This window comes from Sphaerodactylus townsendi, linkage group LG03 (assembly GCF_021028975.2).
Source record: "Sphaerodactylus townsendi isolate TG3544 linkage group LG03, MPM_Stown_v2.3, whole genome shotgun sequence".
NCBI classification, from domain to species: Eukaryota; Metazoa; Chordata; class Lepidosauria; order Squamata; family Sphaerodactylidae; genus Sphaerodactylus; species Sphaerodactylus townsendi.
In genome coordinates, this window is record NC_059427.1 from 9,281,133 (window position 1) to 9,301,896 (window position 20,764).

At 47.6% G+C, this 20,764-nt stretch overlaps 1 protein-coding gene across 4 annotated transcripts; it reads left to right on the top strand.

Annotated features, from left to right (window-relative positions):
* The first annotated feature begins 741 nt into the window (after positions 1-741).
* LOC125428546 (zinc finger and SCAN domain-containing protein 2-like) lies at positions 742-20,546 on the top strand. Of its 4 annotated transcripts, none has more exons than XM_048488840.1 (7): positions 742-819; positions 1,821-2,877; positions 5,486-5,612; positions 7,479-8,447; positions 14,613-15,055; positions 16,502-16,628; positions 19,372-20,546. In XM_048488840.1, the coding sequence occupies exons 2-7, from the start codon at positions 2,233-2,235 to the stop codon at positions 20,127-20,129; spliced, it is 3,069 nt and encodes a 1,022-aa protein (XP_048344797.1). In that variant the 5' UTR covers positions 742-819; positions 1,821-2,232; the 3' UTR covers positions 20,130-20,546. The 4 variants fall into 4 exon arrangements, with proteins under 4 accessions (XP_048344797.1, XP_048344796.1, XP_048344799.1 ...); XM_048488839.1 differs by having other exon boundaries at positions 1,980-2,877; XM_048488842.1 differs by having other exon boundaries at positions 1,980-2,877; positions 7,482-8,447.
* The last annotated feature ends 218 nt before the right edge of the window (positions 20,547-20,764 follow it).

Here is a 20,764-nt window from a genome sequence, read left to right on the forward strand (position 1 = left end):
TACCCCACCTTTCTCCACAATAGGAAACAAAGCAGCTCACAATAATCTCTTCGCCTTTTTATCTGTGCAACAGTCCTGTGAGGTAGGTTAGGCTGAAAGTACGGGACTGGCCCCAAAATACCCAGTGAGCTTCTACAGCAAAATGGGGATTCAAACCTGGGTCTCCCAGACCTGGTCTGAAGTCTTAACTGCTACCTGGGATGGGGCAAAATGGCTTTCATGGGGTGGCTCTTGTTGAACAGTAGTAAGGAACCAGGCAGTATCAAGTCACGCAGAGGCTGCTGCTTGGCCTGGGGTTGCCAACCTCCAAGAGAGGCCTGGAGATCTCCCAGAATTACAACTGGACACCAGGTGACAGAGCTCCACTTCCCCTAGAGAAAATGACTGCCTTGGAGGGTGGACTCTGTGGCATTACATTTGGCCAAGGTCCCTCCCGGAACCCCTGCCTCCACCACAACATCTCCAGGAATTTTCCAACCTGGAGTTGGCAACCTTAGAACTCAGGCCTAACCCCAATAAGTCCTCCCTCAACAAAGGACAGGTGTGTGTGTGATCTGGCTATTCGCCATCAATCTGCCCAGCCTAGAAAGTGTATCAAATAAATTGATTTGCATGTCCCCAGGGAGTGCTAGCCTCCCCTCTTGCCCTCCTTCTTTGCTTTAACAGCCATAGACGTTGGCTTACAAGGGTTAACCTGAGCAAGTTCCTCGTAGCTGCCTAGAGCGGCTGCCCTGGGGGGAAAAAGCAAAGAGCAACTTCCTGCCCCTTCTATGGTGGGAAAGTTGCCTTTAAATTTCCCACACGCGATAGCAAGGCTGGGTAAGTTCTGTAGGTGAGTTTGGGGAAGAAGGGAAAGAAGTGTGGGACAGATCAGGTAGCTTGGAAAGGTGGGGAGGGGGTGTGTGAGAGAGAAGTGGGGCAAACAGTTTTCACTTTACATTGGCAACAAATTCACATCTGCTGCTGTACCTCTCTCACAGATATTAATTAGGACAATTGAGCCTCCCTGTTCAAAGGCAGTATACCTTTGAATACTAGATTGTGAAGACTCATCCCCTCCCACCCCAGTATGGAGGGCTGTTACCTTCGTGCCCTACTAGTATGCTGTTCGGGCACATCTGGTCGGCCCCTTTTGGCAACAGGGTGCTTGTCTAGATGGACCAAATATAGCAGGCTCTTAACATCTCATGCACGTCTTTCCAAAGTCTTGATAGATATTTCATTGTAATTATTTCCCTGATGTATTTATCTGGTAGTAAATATACAGCTATGTTTCTCATTATTTTTAGCATAACAGTGGTGGGGGACATTGTGTGAGTAGCTTCTTTTGTAAATATTGGTTTTTATACTTTTAAGTTTGTTCTGGTACAGTGGAACCTCGGTTTTCATCAGTTTTGGTTTTCATCGGTTTTTTCAGTGAAAATTTGTCTCCGTTTTCACCGATTTGCCTTGGTTTTCATCGATTTGCAGTAAGGTGCAGGGTTTGTGGAGAAAATCACCCGGACAAAGCTGGTGCAGGCCGTGTCTGCAACTTGTTTAATGACAATGTCTTACCCCATTTCAGACAAATCTTAAAGAGGCGTCAGAAACAGACCTCTTTGGACAGCTTTCTGGTGCGACATTGGTCCACTGGCTCTGAAGCTGGTCCTAGTGTTATTGTTTGTTACTGTTTTCAGCATTAAACACTATGTTTATTCACCAAAAATGTGTTTTGGGTATTTTTTTGGAGTGCTTAGAAGAGATTAATTGGATTTACATTGATTCCTATGGAAAAGTTTGCCTCTGTTTTCATCAGTTTCGTTTTCATCGATTCTTTTCAGACGGATTACCAATGAAAACCGAGGTTCCACTATACTTGTATTCACTGAGTGGGAATAAATGTGCATAGTCGAACTGAAAAAGATTTTTTAATGTGCCAGCTGTAGAGATCGCTGTAATACTACCAAAGTTACGCACTTCGCACATTTCTTTCTTATCAGATGCTTCAGCCACCTCTTACCCTTTGACCCTGTTCCTGACCCTGGTCTCCCACTCAGGAAGAAGTCGGCCTTATGAGGAAGCCTCTTGGCTGTGGTTGTATCATGATAAAGGCAGTTCCGACTTTGGGTATCTCACCATAGCATCAGTTCAGCCTGTGGATAGAGAAGAGAAAATGTGAGGAGGCATAGAGATGGATCTACATTTAGCATTGGTTTGGATTGAGCACAGGAGAAAGGTGTGAAGGGGTCAGAGATGGACCCATCAGCAAAAACCTGTCTTGTTGCCCAAGTTGGTAGCGTCAAGGAATTTAGGGAGGGTGTTGCCCTGGAACAAGTAAAAGAGGAACCAGGCGAAGGAATGCTGCGGAGGTTCTTGAAGGTAGTAGAGATCCCCGGATCAGAAGAGGGACACTGTGGACACTCACACTGTTCTCAGTCCTCTCTTGGCGTTGGTCAACAACTTATTGGAGATGAGGTCCCCCAGCTCTTGTTCAGTTCCCTCAAAGAGAGTCAGCAGCCTGAAGAAACCTTGCTGGCTGAAGACAAGGTAGCCTGCAAAAAAATTAAGGACGAGTTCTTGGCTGGAGAAGAGTATGAGGCAGTGATCCTCGGAGATGATGCGGCCGCTTGGGATGCAGAACGCCAAAGATTCCGGCAGCTCCGCTACCAGGAGGCTAGGGAGCCACGAGAAATGTATGGGGCACTCCGAGATCTTTGCCATGGATGGTTGAAGCCTGAGAGGTGCACCAAGGAGCAGATCCTGGAGCAGCTGATCCGGGAGCAGTTCCTGGCCATCCTGCCCCTGGAAATGCAGAACTGGGTGAAGGCACATTCCCCGGACACCTGTTCTCAGGCAGTGGCCCTTGTGGAGGGTTTCCTGCTCATCCAGAAGCAAGAGGTGAGAGCGTCGGGTGGCTAGTGGTATGAGAGAGGGGGCAGATTTTGCCACGATCTGTACAGGAAGGGGAGGGGTCTATGAGGCGCAGCTGCATCCCCATTTGAAGGAATTTTGGGTTTTACAGGAAGTAGATTTGGCTTGGGTCCATCAAAGGATCTGTTGACGGAAGGGACTTCTAAGCCTGGAGTTCAGTTTCCTTACCTACCCCTCTTGCTGCGGCCCAAAATACCCCCTGAAATGCTGCTCCTGGGAAACAAGTGAGCTCCCCAAACTGCAGCGAGGGAGAGTTAAAAGTCTGTAACAGGCAGGTAGAAAATCAGCAAATATCACCCTCTTGTCCTGTCCATGGAAATTCTCCCATGGGTCCCAGCCTTTGTGTGCAGACTGAGCATCCCATCAGACTTCTCTGACAAGCAAACTAGAAACTTTTGCTGGACTGACGTTCATTCACAAGTTTAGAACATTGTACATGCACGCACGCACATGGGCTTAATAGGGACATAGGAGTCTTATCTCACTACAAATGCTAATTTTCTGTCCCAAAACCTTTCTTCCTTGCTCGAATCAAGGTGATGAAACCGCCCTCCCACTTTCTGACAGGGATATAAGGACTCGGGGATCTCCATTAGAATGAGACGGCTTTCACTCTTGAACACTTATACCTCAAAAATCTTGTTGGTCTCGAAAGTGCTACTGAGTCTTGTGGGATGCTCAGTCTGGAACTTGGATAGACGCGCAAAGTCTGGGATCCATGGGGGGATTTCCTTGCACAGGAGGAGAGGGTGATATTTCCTTATTTTCTACCTGCCTGTTACAGACTTCTAACCATAGAAGAAGAGAAAAGTTTGGATTTATACCCTGCTTTTCTGAACCTTTAAGGAGTCAGAAAGCAGCTTACGAACTTCTTCCCTTCCTCTCCCACAACAGACACCTTGTGAGGCTGAGAGAGTTTGGAGGAAACTGTGACTAGCCCAAGGTCACCCAGCGACATATTTCTGAACTGTTAACTTTGTTGGAATAGCGACAGATTCTGAAACTGTCTACAGGTTTCATTATTATGCTGATTACAGTGGGGAAAAAGGGCCGGTCTTATTATTTATTTATTTATTCATTCATTCATTCATTCATTCATTCATTTATTTATATTTTTATACTGCCCTATCCCCGAGGGGCTCCGGGCGGTGTACATCAAAATTAATACAAACAAGTTAGGGGCAAACCATACAAATAAAACAACAGCAGCCCATAAAAACTCCAACATTAAAACATGCTAAATTTCATTAAAACAGCGGTGATATCATAATAAAGGCACCCGGAGAATCCTTCCCTTTAAAACCCTCCCCTAGGGAGCAGTCGGACTCCTCCATAGGAGGATAATCTTGATGGAATCGAACAGGGGCGCCATACTCAGGGGCGCCATACTATCTCTCTTTCCATGTGTCTCAACTTCTGCTGCATCTTTTCCTTCACTGCTTTTATTCTAAACTGAAAAGCTGTGAGCTCTTTTAGCCTTTCCTCACAGGAGCCAGCGTCATGTAGTGGTTAGGTCAGGTGGATTCTAATCTGGAGAACCAGGTTTGATTCCCCACTCCTCCACCTGAGTGGCAGAGGCTTATCTGGTGTGTTTCCACACTCCTACATTCCTGCAGGTTGACCTTGGGCTAGTCACAGTTCTTTGGAATTCTCTCAGCCCCACCTACCGTGCAAGGTGTCTGTTGTGGGGAGAGGGAGGGAAAGGAGTTTGTAAGCCACCTTGAGTCTCCTCAAGGTGGGGTATAAATCCAAACTCTTCTTCTCCACCACCTACGGTTGCCCTTTTTTTTTTGCATTTTACTCAACTGTGCCATTTCACATGAACACACAAGACGCTGATCATAATGAATCAAGCCCTCGGTCCATCACTCAGTCCTGATTACTCAGACTGGCAGTGGCACTCCAGGGTCCCAGGAAGAGAGCTTTCCCATCATCCTACTGACAGATTTTTTTAACAGTAAGCATAAGCATAAGCATTTATTGTCATTGTGCACGCACAACGAAATTTACAGCAGCATTCCTCGATGCACACAATTCCAGACTCATACCCCATCCTCACTTTCCCCTTCCTCCACCCATCCCTACACAGCCCCAAACACATCAACACGAAGCCGCGGAGTTCAGCATAGCCACAGCTCTAGAGTAGAAGCTGTCTCTAAGCCTCTTTGTCCTAGTTTTGATAGACCTGTATCGTCTGCCGGATGGTAACAGTTCAAAAAGAGAGTGTGCTGGATGAGACGGGTCTCTCAGAATATTTTGGGCTTTCTTTAGGCTTGGGGAATTATAGAGTTCTTCCAAGGAGGGGAAAGGGCAGCTGATAATCCTCTGTGCAGTAGATGCCAGGGATCGAACCTGGGACTTTCTGCATGCCAAGCATATGTTCTGCCATGAGCGATAGCCCCTCCCATCCCTTTGGAAGATGAGGACAACCAGAACTGGGGAGAGGGGGAAAGGATCAAGCACATCCAATATTTCTTCTTGCCAGAGTTCCATGGGCTGCTGAACCCCGTGTTTGCATCTAGTTCTAATCTTGTTTTCCACATTCCTTTTGTCCTACCCTAAACATTTGTTTCAGGTGCCCGGGCTGCTCCAGAAGGTGGTGAGCAATTTCCCCAAGGCAGAAGGGACTCGTTGGGACTCCAGGAAACGGCCACTGTTTCGAGAGATCAAGCAGGAGAATGACAGCGACCCCACCGTGCTGGGTAAGGCTCATAATGTACCCATGTGTACTCTGGAGGTAGTAGGGCAGGCGATACCATTGCAGACTTCCAGCAAGAGGAGACCCATTTGGAAAAGGTTTGTTTATTTATTTGATTCCTAAGCCACCCTTCCCCACAGGGGCTCAGGCATATGGCATACGATTGCAAACAAACAGCAATAGGCCAATATTAAAATACTCTTAACTATATCCAGTGCCAATTAAGACCAATAAGAGATAACATTTAAAAGCTAAAAATCCTAAAACCATATTCACATAGATATTGAGGGAAGAAAAAGGAGGAAGAGAGGAGAGGCCAACTAGAACTGGAGAGGCCTCAACCATCAGCCTGGAAGAACATCTCTGTCTTACAGGCACTGAGAAATTGAACTGAGTCTCTCAGGGCCCGGGCCTCACTTGACAGAGCGTTTCAACTCGCTGGGGCCAGAGCCAAGAAGGCTCTGGTTGTGATAGGGGACAGATGGACAGCTTTTGGGCCAGGAAGCACCAGCAAGTTGTCATTATCTAGAACAGCACTCTTTGGAGAACATATAGGGAGAGGTGGTCCTGCAGATACAAAGGTCCCAGCCTATTTGGGCTTTGAAGGTCAGCCCCAAAACCTTGAACCCGATTCAGTGCTGAATCTGCAGCCATGCAGTTGCACTGGTAAGGATCTGAGCTACTACACTCTGCACCAGCTGGAACTTCCGGAGTGGCCTCAGGGACAGCCCTGGATAGAGCAAGCTTGCTGGTTTATTAGATTTATAACCCAATCTCCCTGTCAAAGCTGGCTCAGACAACTTCTAGTACAGTGGTGGCAAACCTTTGGCACTCCAGAAGTTATGGACTACAATTCCCATCAGCCCCTGCCAACATGGCCAATTGGCCATGCTGGCAGGGGCTGATGGGAATTGTAGTCCTTAACATCTGGAGTGCCAAAGGTTCGCCACCACGGTTCTAGTATATCAATAAAAACATATACAATATAATGATACTTTAAAAGTCCAGCCAGGGTGGGACGATTAAAATGAAGTTGAAGTAGCCTAGCTCGGGGGCGACCACTGCATGAATCACTGTGGCTAACTCGGGTCAAGACAGATAGGGTGCCGGTGGTCTCACCTAGCGCACATAGCAAAATGCCATATGGGCTACATTTGTGGCCTGGGCCTCCGTGGACAAGGAGACATCCAGGATCACTCCTAAACACCTGATGGTCTGCTCAGGTGTTAACTGCACACCGTCAAGAGTCAGAAGTAGGCTTTTCTGTGCCACCAAGTTGCCTCCGACTTATGACAACCTTGTGAATCAACATCCTGCAGAATATCCCATTGTTAATAGCCTGTCTTGCAAACTTGAGGGCCATCTCAATCCATCTCATGTTGGGTCTCCCTGTTTTCCTGCTGCCTTCAACTTTTCCTAGCACTATTGTCTTTTCCAATGACTCTTAACTTCTGATTATGTGACCCAAATTCAATAGCATCAGTTTAGTCATTTTAGCTTCTAAGGACAGTTCAGGCTGGATTTTATCTAGAACCCGCTTTTTTTAAAGCGATCCATGGTATCCATAAAACTCTCCTCTTGCAGTGCCTATTAGCCAGCATAGCTAGGTAGAACGCCCATATGCAGATGCAATGTACATGTGCATTCCTGTTGCTGGGGAAAAGTAAGAGGGAGTAGCTGACCTCTTTATAGTCTTTCTAGAAATGTTTTGACACCCAGTGCTAGAAACAAGGTGATAGACAAGGTTACATTTTCATGCCCTTCTTATATCCATTTTTTGTTAAGTTTTCCCTGATTAGGCCTGGTTTGACTTTGCTTTTTCTTCCTAACCCATGGGATTACTTACATGAGAATTTTCTCCTTCCGCCAGCAGGTGGTGATGAGGAGATGTGTGGGGAAAAGGTCAACCAGGGAGGAAATTCTGTGGAAGCCGACTCATCCTGGATGCTTTCAGACAAGACTGAGTTGAATAATTGCTTCAAGTCGGGAGATTCCTCTGAGAACTTCCCACAAAAGCACGAGGAAGGATTGATTGATTCTCAGAGGTGCCACTGGGGACTCGATGAAGAGATGAGCCAACCCCGAATCTTCGTGGGTGAGCCAGAAAAGATGTACCAGAAGTGTGAAGAAGTCTTTCACTGCTGGCCTGTGTTCTCTGAGCATCAGCAAAGTTGTACGCAGGAGACCACGCATGAACATTTAGCCTGTACAAAAAGCGTTGGCCGTGGCAATATTCTTGTTTCTCATGCGGGAGAGAAGCCATACATATGCTCGGCTTGTGGAAAAAGCTTCAATGACCACGCTGTCCTCGTTGCACACAAGAGAACTCGCAGTGCTGAGAACCCATTAAAACCCCCAGACACCGGCCACCGTTTCCCTCGTGACTCATTGCTAATCAAGGATAAGAGAGTGTCCCTAACAGAAAAACCATATAAATGCAGCGACTGTGAGAAGTCGTTTGGAACCCGGGCAATCCTTATCAGCCACAAGAGGATCCACACAGGAGAGAAACCGTACCGATGCCCCGAGTGTGGGAAATGCTTCAGCATGGCTTCAGCTCTCATCCGACATAAGCGAACCCACACAGGGGAGAGGCCGTACAAATGTTTGGAATGTGAGAGGTGTTTTGGGGACCGATCTGGCTTCAACACACATGCGTGCACCCACATGGGAGAGAAACTCTATCAGTGCCTGGACTGCGGGAAAAGCTTTGGGCGACAAGCACATCTGGCCGACCACGAGAGGACCCACACAGGCGAGAAGCCCTATCGGTGCCCAGATTGTGAGAAGTGCTTCAGCAGCCTGTCAATCCTCATTATGCATAAGAGAACCCACACGGGTGAGAAGCCCTACCAGTGTTCATTCTGCGGTAAAAGCTTCAGCCAGAGCTCAAGTTGCATGAAACATGAACGCACCCACACAGGGGAAAAGCCGTACAAATGCTCCTTCTGTGGGCAAAGCTTCAGCCAGAACTCTAGCTGTGTGAGGCATGAGAGGACTCACTCTGGGCAGAGGTCTTTCAAATGAATCCCCCCCCCCGCCCACCTCCGCCACCTTTCAGATGTTCATCTGTGTCCTGGATCCTCAAAACTGGGTCTCCCAGGAGCAGCAGTGGTGTAGTGGTTAAGAGCAGGTGTACTCTAATCTGGAGGAACCGGGTTTGATTCCCCGCTCTGCAGCTTGAGCTGTGGAGGCTTATCTGGGGAATTCAGATTAGCCTGTATACTCCCAACACACGCCAGCTGGGTGACCTTGGGCTAGTCACAGTTCTTCTGAGCTCTCTCAACCCCACCTACCTCACAGGGTGTTTGTTGTGAGGGGGGAAGGGAAAGGAGTTTGTGAGCCCCTTTGGATCTCCTTACAGGAGAGAAAGGGGGGGGGGATATAAATCCAACTCTTCTTCTTCTTCTTCCCTCCAAGCCAAAAAGCTTTATTTCGTGCTAAGACAGTTAGTGGAAGGCCCAGATCTGGGATTCCCGATTCTCTGCTGAAAATCTGAATCCAGAGGAAAGGCTATGATTTGGAAAGTCTTTAACTCTTCCTTTCTGTAAAGCTGCTCTTCTTAAGCATTTGGCATTTCTGAAGGGCAGTGAAGAGAGGAGAGCAGAGGGGAGAATTAATCTCCCCACAGTTCACCACTTTTTATAAGCTTGAAGATCCCAGCTGCCTGCGGAATATCTGGTTTTGCCCTCAGGCGCTGGGACTCCTTGTGCACGATGCCCCAGAGCAAAGAAGACTCTGAATATTTTGTGATCATGTAAACATAAAACATGTAATACTGGGTCTTCCAGAGAAGCAAAGACCATTTGTTTCTTGCACACAGGCATATTACACAGGTATTAAAACAATTTGTTTTCATGGACCTCTGCTTCATGGGTTATAAAAGGCAGCCTTGGAGAATCTGTACAGATTCAGTGGGCTCTAAGTACAGATCCCTACATTCAGGTTGAGCTGCCCTGGATGGCCCAGGCTTCTTATCTCGTCATATCTCAGAAGCAAAGGAGGGTCAGGCCTGGTTAGTACCTGGTTGGGAGGCCACAAAGGAAGTCCAGCTTGCTACACAGGAGCAGGCAACAACGGCAAACCACCTCTGAACAAGGCAAGCCACCTTTTCCCTTAAAAATCCTGTGGGGTTGAAGCTGCACTTAGCAGCCCTTTCCACTACCAAATTCAGGATTTCTTTCAAGCAGCTCGCTTCCACTGACCAAAATTCAGCCACAGGCTCTTTCAAACTAAGATTTTCCTGTGACTGGAAGCCCATTTGATCCAGTCTTGCTCTCAGGAACAGCAGAGAATACATCTTTGACCTTGTCCACAGGGCAGCCTTTTAGGTCAGCCATTCTCAACCAGGGTACCGTGGTACCCTGGGGTGCTGTGAGCATGTCCCAGGGGTACCACGGCAACACTACCGCCCCCCCTCATTTTTGTGGTGTCTACCACCGGCGCCAGCAAGGACATGGAGCTGGCCCATGGGGCAGGGCCTGCCACAAGGTCAGCAGCCACACACCCCCCAGTGCTTCCCTTCACTCTGGGAGGGGAAGGTGGGGTGTGTGGCAAGCAGGGGCAATGGGAGGGGAAGGTGGAGGGTGGCAGCAGGGGTACCATGAGATATGAAGAGTGAGGTCAAGGGTACCCTGACCTCGAAAAGGTTGGGAAACACTGTTTTAGGTATTTGAACAGCACACCAATCCCCCCCCTTCAGTCTTTGCCAGGTTAAACACTCCATGTTCCTTGTTTTCTATAAGTATCCTCATTATTGTCATCTGAAACCACTCCAGATGCCCACAGTCTCCTTTAACACAGCATTCAGAATTGGACATTTGGACACTATTCTCTTTTATATCAAGTGTTGAGAATTTTGAGTTTCTTTCTCTTTGCTACACAAGTTTCTACTCCTCATTATACTTGAGAGACAATTGAGAGAGCCAAAATACAAAGAGGTATTAGATGCTAACAGAAAAATAGCGGTGAGACAATAGGACAGAATTACAGAGGGCAACGGGGATTCAGTGCCTTAGAAAGTCCTCTCACCCTTCCACATGGCAAGCAAAAACAAACTCAGTGGTAAACACATTCACATTTAGCTCAATTTAGCATTTACTTACCAGGAAGTAAATGTTTAGAACAGCCATCTAAATTAAGGAGCAGGAGATCAATCTGCATAGTAGTGGAAAGTTCCATCAAGTTGCAGCAGGTTTATTGTGACCCTGCTGGATTTGCAAGTTGAGAGACAAACAAGATGTGTTTTGCCATTTCCTGCCTCTGTATAGCAGGACTTTCTTGGCACTTTCCCATCCAAGTACAAACAAGAGCCAACTGTGCGTAGCTTCTGAGATCTGATGAGTCTGGGCTAGCCTGGTCCATACAGATCAAGACATAGCTCTGTAGATGTGAATAAAATGGTCACAGAATTTGAGTACCCCAGCGCTAGATTTTCTCTCGGGAGCTATGCACATAATGTTTTTACTTTAGCTTGTTGCTTAAAATCCAGAAAGATTGTATGGATTTCGAAGAAATCGTGGGATTAGTTCTGGTGGGTTTTCCGGGCTGTGTGGCCGTGGTCTGGTGGATCTTGTTCCTAACGTTTCGCCTGCATCTGTGGCTGGCATCTTCAGAGGTGTATCACAGGGGGAAGTCTGTTTCACACTGTGTCCAGAGAAAACGGAATGAAATCGTGAATCGTGGGATGTCAAGAAATTATAATCATATGTGTTTATTTGGTCTTTGACCAGTATTAAAAAAACCTCTCTATATACACACACCACACACATATATGTGTGTTTGAGTGTGTATCTTTAAGATTATACAATCATTTCATCTTAAGGAGACATGCTAACATTATACAGAATAAAACAAGCAGCAACAATTGAAAGATCTAATAACAAGAAACCCTTGGTCAATGTAATCCTGTAGCAGTGTGAAGGAACGTTACCAATTGATATGTAATGTTGGGGACTTTATTCTCCAACAAGAAATTGACTAAAAGTTCATTTGGGCAATGTCAAGGAATTCAAAACACCACTGAAATGAAACGTGGAAATAGCTTAAAGGAGAAATCTGTTCTGAAGCAGAAGCAGGCTGCATGTAAGACTGAGCCTTAAAAATGTTCAAGTTGGCTCTATTAAATTCTGTTCCTCGGCATGTTGTTGGTCCCCCATCAACAGATCTGCTGTTGTTGAGGGTCAGATGGAGGAGGAGAAAACAATGTGAGCCACTTTTAGTCTCCACTGGGGAGAAGGGTACGGTAGAAATTATATAAATAAAGCTGTCTTACGTTTTGTTGCCTAAGATATTTTAGAGTTGCCTCAAATGTCAGGTACTCCAGCCCTGTATGAGTGCAGTGAAAAGAACCTTGACGTGTGAAACCAATTGAAAATATCGTTGGTCTCTAAGATTTTACCAGATTTGAATCTAGTGTGGTTCCCTTTCTGCATTTTTTGCAGCCCTTCAACATCCTTTTTGAGTAGTGGAACCCAGAACTGTCCACAGTATTCCTAATGTGGCAGCATTGTACTGTGGCGTTCCTCTTAGCAACTTTATTCTCAGTCTCTTTCCCAAGGGAAAGGAAGACCCCTGAGAGTTTTCACCCAGGACTATCCTGGTATGCATGGATTATTGATCCCAGTTACCCTCTCTCACTCTCTGTCTCCAGCCAATGTGGGGACTGACTACTTAGGGTAATGTCCATGGCATGATATCCTACCTACCGAGATCCCTCCTTTCCACAATTCTCAGCTCTCCAGGCTTCACTTTTACCCATCCCAGAATTGTTTCAAGCCATGCCCTTCCAGCTAAGTATGGTCTGTACTCTGACTGGATAGAAGCAACTGTCCAGGATCTCAGGCAGGGAAATGCGTTTTATGCAGCTTCCTCAACTCTTTCTAACTGGAGAGGTTGGGAACTGACCCTGGGCTTTGTGCACGTGTTAGATGGCAAAACCGTCTTTGGTGCAAGCCACGTGCCGTTTCGCCCTGTGCTGCCCCGGCCAAACACATTCCCCGTTGCCAAACCAACTTCTCTCTTCTTCTCCCCTTCTGTCCACTCCGGGCTGTTGGGAGACTCCGGTGGATTCTGCTGGGTGGAATGAACCTCCGACTGCGCGTACTAAAGGGTTAAGGAGAGCGAGTTCGCACCGATTCCTAGATAAAACCGGGAAACCGCTATCACGGGAAAGGTGAACGCTGGGGAGCGAAAGGGTAAGGGGAAAGCCACTTCCGGTTCCCGTGGGAAAGTGGCCTTTGAATTTTCCCACGCGCAGAATCAGAGGCTAGAAGGGTCTTTTTCGGGGGAAATCTTGGGAAGGAGCCCGGTGAGTTTAAAGGGCGGAGAAGGGGGAAGATAGTGGCTTGAAGAACCTTGAGGCAGGTTGCAATGCAACCGGTGAAGCTCTTTCCTGGGTTGGAGGAGAATGCATTTGGATTTCTGCCTGTTGTGCAAAGGGGGAGGTGGAAAGGCATCTTTGGTCTCGGATCCTGCACCCAGTTTTCTAAGAATAGCAGGAAGGAGCTTCTGAAGCGGAGCTTTTCTGAATGGGGATGTGATGGTTTAGATTAAAATGGAGGGGAGGTACATTTTCCTCATCCAAAGCACAGAATCTCAGTGGTTAAAACAACTCTCTACATTCAAAGTTATAACAGGACACCAGTGGTGGAGAGCCTGCGTTACATTCTGAAAATTTTAAGTTCAGTTCCTGGCATCTCCACTTAAAGGATATTAGGTCTTTCTGCCTGGGACCCTGGAGAGCGTCTGCCAGCCAGAGTAGACAAACTCAGTAGAATGCAGCTTCTTCCGTGTTCAGTGGCAGAACATCTGCTTTGCAGGCGAAAAGTCCCAGCCTTCAAAATCTCCTGCTGAGGATCTCAGTGATTGGGGAGCACTTTCCATGCTCGTGACCCTGGAGAGGCACCAACAGTAAGAGCAGACAAGACTGAGCTAGAGGGACTGGTGGTCTCAGTCAATATAAGACAGTTTTATAAGTTAATTTTTCTTCCTAGAGAGAGGATGGGGCGATGGCTGAATGATAGAATGCCTGTGTTGCATGTAGAAGGTCCCAGATTCAGCTTCCCTTCATGACCAGCTAAAAGGATCTCAGGAGCTGTGGAAGATTTGTGTCTGCTTGAGATCCTGGATAGGCACTACCAGTTTACTGAGCAAGGAGCGTACCAGCTTCCACTTGAATACAGGGAAAGGCCCAGGCTGACCCTATCTTGTCACATCTCAGAAGCTGGTTGGTAGCTGGATGGGAGACCACCAAGAAAGTGCAGGATGGATACACAGGCAATGGCAAACCACCTCTGAACATCTTGTGCTATGAAAACCCCATGAGGGATCGCTATAAGTCGGCTGCAACTTGACAGCAGTTTCCATCACCCCAGGGAAAGACTATGGCTTGGTGATGGAGCGTTCACCTTATATGCAGAAAGTCCCTGGTTCAATCCCTGCCATTGCTAATTAAGTAACTGAGGAGCCCGTTATTTTGAGTAGCCACTTCCTGGAGAAACACACATGAAGCTGCTTTATGCTGAATCCGACCATTGGTCCATCAAGGCCAGTATTGTCTATATTCTGTCTCAGATACAGATGTTGCTGTATAGCTGGTAAAATTGCCTGTCAGCAATGTATGGTTCGGGAACACTCAGAGGCTCAACCAGTGTGGTGTATTGGTTAAGAGCAGGTGGATTCTAATCTGGAGAACCGGGTTTGATTCCCCACTCCTCCACCTGAGTGGCGGAGCCTTATCTGGTGAACCAGATGTGTTTCCGCATTCCTACATTGCTGCAGGGTGACCTTGGGCTAGTCACAGTTCTCTCAGAACTCTCTCAGCTTCACATAGCTCACAAGGTGTCTGTTATGGGGAGAGGAAGGGAAAGGAGTTTGTCAGCCACCTTGAGCCTCATTACCGGAGAGAAAGATGGGGTATAAATCCAAACTCCTCTTTTTCAACCAGAGAGAAACGCCATTCCACCAGAAGTCCAATCCTAAGATTTTTCTTTTCTCTGTTGAGATTCTAGCAATCTGGCCCAGCCCCCCCGGGCAGAGAGGATGGCCCGTCCTCTGCCAAACCGTTGCAGAGAAACACAACCGACGGACCACGAGGACAGAGTCGAGTGTGTGAAAGTGAAGGAGGAGATCCTGGACGAAGAGGCCACCAGCTCGGAGGCGCAACGCCAGCACTTCCGCCAGTTCTGCTACCAAGAGGCCGAGGGACCTCGAGAGGTTTGCAACCAGCTCTGGGAACTCTGCCACCTATGGCTGAAGCCCGAGAGACACACCAAGGAGCAGATGCTTGAACTGGTGGTCCTGGAGCAGTTCTTGGCCATCCTGCCGCCGGAGATCCAGGGCTGGCTCCGAGACATCGACCCTGAGAACTGTTCCCAGGCAGTCGCCCTGGTAGAAGAGTTTGTGCTGAGGCGGCAGGAGGAGGAGGAGGAGAGGCTGGGTGGACAGGTGAGACCATTTGATGGTGCCGTTTCTGAACTTGCCATCATGGTGGGCCCAGTTTATTACATCAGCAGAATGAAAGGTGGTATTCGTTCCAGAACTGTGCTGCTTTAGAAAGGAGGTTGTATGATACCTGAAGAAAGGAAGACTTCCCTGCATGCAGAAATCTAGCAGGGCAGAGGGGCTGGCCGCGGTTCTACTGCCCCCCACTGAAACTGCAATTGCAACTGAGGCTGCCTGTGTTCATCTTTTTCCATCTCAGTTGGGCCTGATTCTTTGATACCATCACAGGCCCTCTCGCTCCCTCCTTTTCTGGCCTTTAGATTGGGCGCCGATTTTAATTGACTGTTAAACAACTTTTGTTGTTTAATCTATATTTGTGGTGTAGTAACTGCTGCTCAAATTTTAATTGGTTAATAGATTTACGTTTTATGTTGTGTGATTGCTGTCTCGAAGAACAGCCGTGTTGTGAGCCGCCTCGAGCCCTTCGGGGATGAGGCGGCTTACAAGTGGAATGAATGAAAGAAAGAAAGAAAGAAAGAAAGAAAGAAAGAAAGAAAGAAAGAAAGAAAGAAAGAAAGAAAGAAAGAAAGAAAGAAAGTAGGAGCAAAGGCTAGTTTTCTTAATTCTCTTTCCTTAGGGGGGTTAACCAGTGTGATATAATGGCTGCTTTCTCCATGCCAGCTCCATACCAGACACCTTGTGAAGGGAGTTCTGTTTCCAGAAAGCTTTTACCCTGGAGATCTTTTCTGAGGGTAGCCATGTTGGCCTCCAGTGGAAGAGCTGGAATCATGTCTAGTAGCACTTTGGAGGCCAACAGAATTTTCAGAGTATACACTTTCGAACGTCAAAAGCTCCCTTCTTCAGGTAGGGAGCTTAGACACTCAAAAGCATATGCCCTGGAAATCTTGGTCTTTAAAAACTACTGCACTCAAATATTACTGGTATTTTTTTACTGCAGGTCAGCATGGCTACCTACCTGAAACTCCCCGCATGCAGAAATCTAATCTGCCAGGGAAAAGGTTGGAGCAAATCCTGATATACCAGCTATCTTTTTCTTTGCTTGTGGGAGGGAACCCTATCTGAGAAAGGGAGCTCTGACTCTCAGAAATCTTGTTTGTCTTTAAAGGCTACCGATCTCAAATCTTGCTCTTCTACTGTAGACCAGCATAGCTGCCCACCTGAAACTTCCCACATGCAGAAATCTACTGTGTCTGGGAGAAGGTTAGAGTCAACCCCAATAAACCAGTGATCTTCATTTTCTTTGCTTGTGGGGAAAAAAACAATGTGGGGTAATGGTTGCTTCTCCTGGTCTACTCTGCAGTCCCAACTGGACTTCTTGACACAAATGCAAATGGGTGGGGCAGAATCTTGCCCACTCATCCATGTAATTTTTAGCCTCATCCTTGTGCTCTCCCTTTGATGAGGACCCAAACGTCTGCCCTTTTTCAGGTGCTGGGGCCATTCAAAGAGGAAGCGGATGATTTCCCTGAGACGGAGGAGGTGCCATCCGACACCTGGCAGAAGGTGATTTTGGGGGAGATCAAGCAGGAAGATGACGGAGACACGGCATCTCTAGGTAAGGCCTGTTTGCTCAATTTGCTGAGGCAACAAACTTGCCCATGGCATGTGAGAGGGCCAATGCCTGATACTTGTGGACTGTCCCCCAGAAGTTTGGATTTGGCCTCTGTTCTGAGTTTTTTAAAGGATAGAGTGCAGGCTAGGTATTTCAAATGCTGGGGAGATTCACTCAGAGTTATAACACTGAACTTGTCTACGGGATGGACTATGTGTTTATTTAATCATTTTTTTTCAATTTTTAACCCGCTGTTTCCTGACCCGGCCAAGCTCAGGGTAGTACATCATAAAGTTAAAATTAAAATAACATATTTCGCACGTTAAAACCTTACAGAATAATATTCGATAGGCACCTTAAAACATATCAAAGTGAGAGCCCCTCAGAGGGGAAAGGGTGGGAAAGGGAATAACTGAAACTCTAATAAAAAGGGAAAGGAGCAGGTAGCTTCAGGGATGGCAAAAAGGAAGGGTAGAAAGGGGAGGAGGAGGAGGGGAGGGTGGCCAGTTAGATGACATTTATCACTGTCCTCATCCATAGGCCTGGCAGAACAATTCAGTCTTACGGGCCCTGCATAATTGCAGCAGGTCCCATAGGGACTGGGTCTTACTTGAAAGGAGGTTCCATCAGGCTGGGACCAGAGCTGAGAAGGCTCTCCTGGAGGACAGCCAGATAAGTTGTACCCGGCTGAGGGTAATGACCTCTGGGGCGTGTATTGGCAGAGGGGGTCCTGCGATTGTGAGGGCCCCAAACCGTTAAGGTGACAGAATTCTGAGGGGGTAAAAAGAGCTTCATCACTTCATAGTGGGAGGAGGAGGGGTTTCACATTTTTACAGTGGTTCCTAAAAGGATTAGGACTGGGATCTCTGGGCAAAATGATACTCTTGCCGAGCAAGCTCTTCAAGACAGATCCTCTTCCATATGCCCTCATGGATGATAGCGTGATGGAAAACTGCAAGAGGAAGGGCCTTTTTGGTGCTGGCTCCCTACTTTTGTTTTTTTAAAGCTGGCCAACTGGAATCTCTCATGGTCTAATTTCTGAGACTGGCCTGAGTTTTTTTTTTTCCTCCGTGGATGTAGATTTTTTGATTTAATTGCAGTTGATCTGTTGATGATTCGGGGTGAATAGGGGGAGTTTTTGTGGGAAGTCAAGGAATAGGGTCTGAATTCTCAAGCATGAGAATATATATAACAGTGGAAACAGGCCACGCCCGCTAAGGACAAAAGATCCAAGTCAGTGAATGACTCTTCTCTCCTGAGCCGATTCTCATCCTGGGAGAATCTGGGTATCAGGTCAACTTGTCTCTAGGTGGAAACATTCCACAGCTGAATGCCCGACCGGAAATAGGTGTGATCCAGGATGGGATCATAGCTATGATCCAATGTGGTTTGTATTTCCAAGACTTGGTTGGGCCAAGAACAAGGTGTAGCCGGTGTTGCCTCTCCATTCACCAGGGTTCTTGCTTCAGCAGCCAACCCAATGGCGAAGGAGGTGAGGTCACCTTAATTTATTGGTGTATCATCACCCTTTGAGGCGGATGCTACTTTTCCCTGTTTCCAGCCCAAAGCAGTGCTGTCCATGTTACCACGGCAACATTCTTTCTCCTTGTTTACTGTCTCATTCAGCTGAATATCTAGACCACATCTGTCCAGCAGCACAATCCAAAGAGGGAAACTGCTTCACAGGTGGCACAACCTTGGTCCCGGCATGAATGCCACTTGCCCCAGCATAAAAGGGATTTACATTGGCACAGAGGCACTTACACTAGTGGTTGGCAGCTGCGCAATATCCAGGCACCAGTGCAGGAGTTGTTGTCGAAGGGGGCTTTCTCGGGGCAGGGCCACCTTTAGTCAGCTACCTGAGCCCTTTCAACCTGGTAATGCCCTCAATTGCTGTCACAAACTTATGCCGGCAAAATCAGTGGTGCATCCCTTTAGAACTAGCCTGCTGAATCAGACCAGAGTCCATCTAGTCCAGCACTCGGCTACTCGCAGTGGCCCACCAGGTGCCTTTGGGAGCTCACGTGCAGGATGTGAAAGCAATGGCCTTCTGCTGCTGCTGCTGCTCCTGAGCACCTGGTCTGCTAAGGCATTTGCAATCTCAGATCAAGATTGGTAGCCATAGATTGACTTCTCCTCCATAAATCTGTCCAAGCCCTTTTTAAAGCTATCCAGGTTAGTGGCCATCACCACCTCCTGTGGCAGCATATTCCAAACACCAATCACACGTTGTGTGAAGAAGTGTTTCCTTTTATTAGTCCCAATTCTTCCACCCAGCATTTTCAATGAATGCTGCATAGCACACTTTCATGGGGGAAGGGGTAGCGTTGATGTTGGCTTGCTGGCCGCATTGCAGCAAGCCTCTTAGGAGATGGCTCGGTCGTGCCGTGGTTGTGCAGTCCTGAATCACGATGCAAATACCTCCTTCCCCCTCCCGTTTCTTGGGAACCACTTCAGTCAGGGCAGAACATGTTGATCAAGATAGACTGAAGATTTATTTATTTGTTTTTATTATTATTCTTAGGCTACCCTTTCCTTTGCAGACTCAGGGCAGCTTGCAAGATACAAAAATTAAAATACGTCCAACGTTGTCATGTAATCTGGGCGCAAATCATGACTAAACCAGGGGAGAGGAAGGGAAAGAACAGGACAAAGGAAATAAACAGGACAACAGGCAGGGTGCAGGGATCTAAGCCAGCTCCATGTGTGCATGTGATTCATTTTTTAATTCTCTCCTTTTGGGCAGGTGAGGAAAGAGCATACGGGGAGGAGCCAGAAAATCCAGGAGAATTTGGACTCCAAGGGACGTTGTTGGGAAGAGCAGGGAAGAACAGTTCCCATAATCTTCATTCGGGGGAAGCCTCCAAGACCCAGCAGGGAAACTGTTCGGAGGAAGAAAAAACTGTTTGTGCCCCGCAAGGTTACCAGCAAGCCAAAGGGGTAACGGTCCAGCCAAGAATCCAAGACGAGCGGTTGAAAAAATGCCCCGAATGCGGGAAAGGCTTTGTATGGCGGTCTGAGCTCATCGAGCACCAGAGATCCCACACAGGAGAGAGACCCTATTCGTGCTCGTACTGCGGGAAGAGCTTCAGCCGCAAATCGTACATCATTAAGCACGAGCGGATCCACACAGGGGAGAAGCCCTACATATGTTCCCATTGCGGGAAAGGCTTCATTTCGAAGTCGGACCTCATTAAACACGAGCGGACCCACACAGGGGAGAAGCCGTACATCTGCCCGGACTGTGGGCGGAGCTTCAGCAGGAAGCAGTTCCTGGTGACCCACCGGCGGACACACACGGGCGAGAAACCGTACAAGTGCTCTGAATGCGGGAAGAGCTTCAGCCAGCGGACATGCCTGGTCATTCACGAGCGAGCCCACACCGGAGAGAAGCCCTTCCAGTGCCTGGTTTGCAAGAAAAGCTTTGGCAGGAGGGACATCCTAGTGACCCACCAAAAGCTGCACACCAGAGAGAAGGCTTTCCAGTGCTCGACCTGGCTTTGAAAAGGTGGTGGAACTGCAGGGCTCTCCGTTTTTGTGTTTGCAGTGGTATATATAGGGATGAACGAACGAACGAACGAACGAACAAACGAACAAACGAACGAAGCCTGTGCGGTAAAAACCGTGGACATAAAGACTGAAAGTGGAAGACTTAAAGTGTCAGGCCCGAAGTGCGTGCCTGAATGGACATGAAAAAGCCCCAAATCACAAGTTTGCTGCACGCATTGCTTTTTAAATGGAACCCCAAACATGCATTGAGGAGTGAAGTTAACCATGGTATCGTAGATATAATTTGCATCGAAGAACCAAGTTTGGCAACATATAACCTGGATAGCTTTAAAAAGGGCTTGGGCAGATTTATGGAGGAGAAGTCGATCTATGGCTACCAATCTTGATCCTCTTTGATCTGAGATTGCCAAATGCCTTCACAGACCAGGTGCTCGGGAGCAGCAGCCGCAGAAGGCCATTGCTTTCACATCCTGCATGTGAGCTCCCAAGGGCACCTGGTGGGCCACTGCGAGTAGCAGAGAGCTGGACTAGATGGACTCTGGTCTGATCCAGCAGGCTAGTTATGTCTGCAGCCTCCATGGTGAGGTTTTTGGCTCATCATAGCCAGTTTTTGGCTCATCATAGCCAGT

Bases quoted from the DNA above. Each gene is read 5' to 3' on its own strand.
- LOC125428546 (XM_048488840.1), top strand. From the start codon at position 2,233: ATGGACCCATCAGCAAAAACCTGTCTTGTTGCCCAAGTTGGTAGCGTC. The intron at 2,878-5,485 runs GTGAGAGCGTCG...CATTTGTTTCAG, and splicing joins TGCTCATCCAGAAGCAAGAG to GTGCCCGGGCTGCTCCAGAA. The intron at 5,613-7,478 runs GTAAGGCTCATA...TCCTTCCGCCAG, and splicing joins CAGCGACCCCACCGTGCTGG to CAGGTGGTGATGAGGAGATG.